Source organism: Rattus rattus, chromosome 5 (assembly GCF_011064425.1).
Source record: "Rattus rattus isolate New Zealand chromosome 5, Rrattus_CSIRO_v1, whole genome shotgun sequence".
In the NCBI taxonomy this organism is placed as follows: domain Eukaryota; kingdom Metazoa; phylum Chordata; class Mammalia; order Rodentia; family Muridae; genus Rattus; species Rattus rattus.
Window position 1 is genome coordinate 70,025,576 of NC_046158.1, and position 6,292 is coordinate 70,031,867.

The window sequence follows — 6,292 nt, forward strand, 5'->3', positions numbered from 1 at the left end:
AACATGTAATGTTGAATCTTATTAAAATATATTTTTAGCAGTCACAATTAATGAATATTAATAGTAAATGTAATAGTAATCTTTAATCAAGGAGATAATATTTGCAATTAGTCTATGGGATTTACTATTGTTTTTATTATTATTGATAAAATATTGAATTTTATACCATCAAATGCTTTGAAATTTAAGAAGACAAACATCCAATTTTAGCTTTTTCATGCTACTTTAGCAGTGAATATCATGATTCTCTTTCAAATAAAAATAGCTTGTGGCACCAAACTTTTCTCAAGGCATTCTTCATCTCTGTGTTTCTCAGTGTGTAGATCAGAGGGTTGAACATGGGAGCTAAGATGGTGTAGAAAAGAGCAAACACTTTATCTTCTGGATAAGTGGTTGCTGGTCGGATGTAAATAAATAGTACAGGCACAAAGAATAAGATGACAACAGTGACATGAGAACTGCATGTGGAAAGAGCTTTTCTGCGGCTCTCTGCAGGGTAAGCCCTAATAGTGTATAATATGAAAGAGTAAGACCACATCAAGACTAAAAATGTGACCAGTCCCATCATGCCTGAATTGGCAACCACCAGAAGTCCAACTCTGTATGTATTGGTACAAGAAAGAGTCAGCAAAGGATAAATATCACAGAAATAGTGATCCATCTCATTGTGGCCACAAAAGGGGAGGCTGATAGCAAGGAGGTTCTGGAAGAAGGAATGTACAAAAGCACGAGCACAGCAAGCAGTGACCATGGCATGACACCTCCCTCTGTTCATGATGATGGTGTAGTGCAGTGGCTTGCAGATGGCCACATAGCGGTCATAGGCCATCACTGTGAGTATGAGGATCTCAATCCCTCCAAAAAAGTGCATGGTAAAAAGCTGAAGCATGCAACTGGGATAAGAAATTATGTTCCTTTCTATGATGAGATCACTGAGAAACTTGGGTGTCACTGTGGATGTATAGCACAGGTCTGACAAAGCAAGGTAATTAAGAAAAAAATACATTGGTTGCTGAACTAGCTGGCTATATGTGATAGAAATCAAAATGATCATGTTTCCTCCCAAAATAGCTATATAACAAAACAAGAACAACAGAAAACATAGAGTTTTAATTTTCTTGTTCTGGCAAAGTCCTAACAGTATAAATTCAGTGATGTTATTGGTACTTTCCATATTCCAAAGAAATTGCCGGTCAATGGCGTTAGCTGAAAGGAAATGACAGAGATGGATTAGGAATACTTATTAATCATAGTATGAATCATAGAAAATATGATAAGTAGTATACTCATTTACCAAAATTTGTTCACACCTCCTTTTCTCTTTCAGTATATATTCACATTCACATTATTTTATTAAAACTGCATAAAATAAAAAATCATATTAGAAGAAAATATAATCAAAGATGTACCATTATTTTATACAAATGATTTTAGGGGGCATAATATCCTTATCACTGTATAATTGGCCCTTTGGTAGCTTAGAATTGTTAGACATAAAGTAAAGGAAGAAGCACAAATAGTAAAATATAATATTGTTGTAGAATTGATATTTGGTGTGAATTTTTACTTTTGATAGTGAAACACTTGTTTATTAAATTGTGTGGGGTCATGGAAAGACTTACAGGTGCCAAATACAACCCTGATCATGGCTTGAATAATATCATATACTTGTGAATGCTATATGAAGCAGGACCAAGAACCTCATATTAGGTGAAGGTTAAGTAGTTGTACTATATTAATTTCTTAGATTAAAAATAGTATTCCTTAGATGATAAAGAAACAAAACAGTGTCCCCACATTCTCTTTGAACACTGGTAGAAAAGCAGTGTACAAATCCAGGAATAGTACCAACAAAAGCCAAAAGTTGGGTTGGGGATTTAGCTCCGTGGTAGAGTGCTTGCCTAGCATGTGCAAGGCCCTGGGTTCGGTCCCCAGCTCTGGAAAAAAAAAAAGCCAGAAGTTTGATCATGTTTACATGAATATTTAGAATTAAGAAAGCTCTGATTTAGTAGAAATAACTGCCTAAAAATAAGCATTAGCCTGGATTTTTGTAAATCATATAGAAAGTTTTTAGTCTCTTTGTCCATTTTCTTTAAACTTTAAAATTCTAGTTTTTTTCCATTGAACTCAAACATACTTTGTACTGAACCCAGACTCTCCTCCAGGATGAACAAGTTATCTCCATGTGGCTTCATCTCTAGTCCTGTGACTCAATTAACCCAGGCCTGCTCAGTATTCTTCCACCTTTAGCAAACTTTGCTACCCTTTGTATTATTGTCCAAGTCTGCATCTCCTCTGAAACCTAAATGATTACAAAAGTACTGTTGTTATATCTTCTGTGTATCTTCAAGGCGGTTATTCAGACAAGCAACTACTGTTTCTTACGTTCTTGCTACCATGATTTGCTGCCATGATCAATTTATTTCAGTGCATGACTTTAATATTGAGACAGAAGTTCTGGCCATATTTTAATAGACAATGGAATTAACCTCTGCCTTTCTTACCCACTGTTCTTTAGTACAAGTAGTCTACTTTCAATCTTCCATTACCACAAAGGTTAAATTGGCTAGACTTCATTTGATAACAGTGTTAGTAGGTGATTTTTCTTCCCTGATACAAATATATAGTGATTACACACTAGATATTAAACAAAAGATTACCTACAGTATATAAACATTTTAATCTAAAGATTGCCAGTTGTATTTCTCATGGCAACAAGAGAAATGACAATAATAACTAGTATGTGATTACTTTTTACACTTTTCCCAGAATACTATCTCAAGTGTTCTATATTAAATTTATTATTCTTATTACAAGAGTCCACGATTCTTCTCTCTACTTTTCAAAACTGGAAACAGATATTCTTGGCATTGTAGATACACACATACTCAAGACTCTTTATATAATCTTTTTTAAAATTTTTTCTTGCTATTTGAATCCTAAAAATCTGCTTTACATTACTTAATTTCTAATTTTATATTGCTTTATTTGTAATTGTTTATCAAAACTTTTTAAGTCAAAGTCATAAATCCCCTGTTTATGTCACAGGATCTCACAACCATCAATATAGAAGCTTTTCCTCACAGAGGATGGGGATTAACATTGAGACCCATAATTGGTAATTGTTGAATGCTGCAGAGTACTTAGTCTTAAAATAGACATCCGTACCCCACTCTAAGAATCAGAGAACTTTGCCAATAAGAAACAGAAAAAAATTTAAGAGGTGGTCAAAGCTAGAGTGTTTTCCCAATACCACCTGAAAGTGACACACAAGAAGTCACACTGATTGCAACATGCCCAAGAGCTGTGCAAGCTCTAACTATACAAAATACCAGCATGGAGAGTGCACAGTGGGTATAAAATCCAACCACTACATGACAAGCTATTTACATTTGATGGCTTCTAATGGGGGGGGTAGATCGATGATTTGTTTTAATAATGTTACTTACCCCTTGTATTCTGACCATACACCAGAGCAGACTCCAGTCTCAAAGCTAGTTGAGCAACACATACGGAACTTGAAGGGGAAAGAGGAAAAGAGTCAATGAAGCAGTGATCTCAATGTTGGGTGGAACAAAGATTGGAGGGTTGAGAAGTGGTATGTAAATGAGTGGAAGGGAAAATATGTCCAAGAAACAAGGTATGAAAATTTAAAAAAAATTAAAAACAATTTTTAGAGTAAAGGTAAATAACATGTTTACTCCAAAATTGGATCATTGTCTCACATAAAATTCTGAATCTCCATTAATTTAATTGTAATATTTCTTTAACTTCCTTTTCACTCTGATATCTATCCATAAACTGTGATCCTTATGATGTTCATAATACTTTAACTCTGATTCAAATCTTGACATTTTTCAGTTTTTTCACCATTCACTTTGTTTTTATCTCAAAAGAAGACAGAAAAGAAAAAACGAATTTGTGTTCTAACAGATTCCATTAAATTTTATTCACTTTACCTTATATTTCTTCATTATTCTGAATAATAGTTCAGAAATCTCTCAATACCCTTTATTTATACCGTTCTTTGAAAAGTAATAGCTAAAATGTTTTCAAATTAGTGAAAAAAGGGAATTATAAAATGGGTATGAACACACTTACATGATTTATACTGTACAATGTAGACAATTCAATCTCTTATTTTTTGTAGCTATCACTTCCATCTGGATGACTATGTTACATACCATGTAATCCATCAGTCTAGATGTGTTCTGGCTGTAGGACTTCTCTGGTCCTTTCTGAGAGAAAACATATTCTACCACAACAAAACCATGACTGAGACTTGTGGAAATAGTTTTCATGTTTCTGTCTTTAAGAAATATATCCATTGTGGTTTTCGAGGAGGTAAATATAGTTATAAATTCTCTGGTTAAATTCCAAGATATGTAAAATGTATTGCCTGGGAGATTAGATCTCAAGGTGTCCTCTTCCTTTTTTTTCTGAGGCATGAGGCATATCCCCAAAGAACAGTGGGCACATGTGCGACTCTAATGACTTAACTCCTCTCAGACCTACCCTTCAAACTAGTAAACTTCAAATTCTGTGTTCTATGTTGACACAAACTCCAGAGAACTGTTAAAGCCTTCTGAGTGTCAAATCTTGAAGCGAGATAGTAAGAGCAATTTCTGTGAGTTTGATTTGAACAAAACAAAAACATTTGTTTAAAGAGTAGGAGGAAAGTTTGTATTTTATTACTTCAAATCTAACATGTTTTCTGGCTTAAAAACCAGGTCTGTGCTTTATTCTAGAAGAGATTCAGGAGCTAGATCTTATGTGAACAAGTGCCAATCTAGGGTTTATAGGGGAGAACCTGAACCCTTGGTCTGGGGGAGCCACTGCCCTGATATAGATGCTAGCTTAAAACATGGGATAATTAGGGAATCTCTTCAATGTTGAAGGTGGTATTTTCACACAGGAAAGCTGTTGGCCTGATGATTAAGGATAGCTACATGGTCACACACTCTGGAATTTTGTCTTAAGGGCCTAGCAGGCTTTGTGGAAAAACTTAACACAGAACATAAGGATATGAAGATATTTGTTTCATCCTGCCCGGAATCTAAATCTGTTGCCTAAGCTTTTAGTGTTTAACCTGGTCTAGCATGCACAAGGCATCAAGAGAGACTCATTCTGCAGCATGTATTCTGGAGCCTTGACCATGCCAAATAATGGGTTTTCTTGTGCTAATCACAGAATTAGTGAGCCAGTTGAGATCTAGTGTACACTTTTCTCCTTCTACATAATTTCTTCCCTGCTTTGCCACCTGGTGTCAGTGGGGATGGGGGAATATGAAAATTCCCTCCTCCTGCTGTTTTTAGCTTTACCTTCTTTTTCTGCTGCATTCAGAATCTTTAGAATCTTCTCTAATCTTACATTTTGGTGCATATGTAGATACTCAATTAATGCATTTTGGGAGCTGTGATATCTAATGCCCAAAAACAAACAGGAGAGAGATGGAAAGAATATAAGAGCTCAAAGATGAGCTCTATCCTGGGGATAGACAATGTCTTCTACATATGATGCGGATGCTATCTCCATGAAATCTCAATAATATCAGTTATTGAAAGAGCTGAATTATTATACTCACTACCAGTAAACATGCCATTTGGATAGAGGACTTTTTTTTTTTTTTTTGCTATTTTCATATCACCTATTTCTTTCTTTTTTTGGATATTTATTTACATTTCAAATGTTATTCCATTTTCCAGTTTACTGTACATAAACCCCCTATCCCCTTGCCTTCTTATTCTCTACAAGGGTGTTCCCTTCCCCATCCACCCACTCACCCTTACCAACCCCCAACATTCCCTTACTCTGGGGGTCCAACCTCAGCAGCATCAATGACTTCTCCTTCCATTGGTGCCCAAGAGGTCCATCCTCTGCAACATATGCAGTTGGAGCCATGGGACAGTCAGTGGTCATTCCTTCAGTATATGCTCTAGACTTTTGCCTCCATATCCCCTCCTATGGATATTTTTGTTCCCGCTTTAAGAAGGAGTGAAGCATCTTCATTTTGGTAATTCTTCTTGAGGTTCAAGTGGTCTATTGATTGCATCTTGGGTAATTTGAGCTTTTGGGCTAATATTCACTCATCAGTGAGTCCATACTATGTGTGTTTTTTCTGTTATTGGGTAACACTCAGCATGATATTTACTATTTCAAGCCATTTGCCTCTGAATTTCATGAAGTCATTGTTTTTGATAGCTGAGTAGTACTCTGCTGTATAGATGTACCACATTTCCTTTATCCATTCCTTTGTTGAAGGGCATCTTCTAACTATTATAAATAAGGCTGC

At 35.5% G+C, this 6,292-nt stretch overlaps 1 protein-coding gene across 1 annotated transcript; it reads right to left on the bottom strand.

Moving 5' to 3' along the window:
- Positions 1-231: 231 nt before the first annotated feature.
- On the bottom strand, positions 232-1,174 carry LOC116900399 (olfactory receptor 4P4-like). Its single transcript, XM_032902146.1, has one exon. It carries the CDS (start codon positions 1,172-1,174, stop codon positions 239-241), a length of 936 nt encoding a protein of 311 aa, XP_032758037.1. The 3' UTR covers positions 232-238.
- Between the last annotated feature and the right edge of the window lie 5,118 nt (positions 1,175-6,292).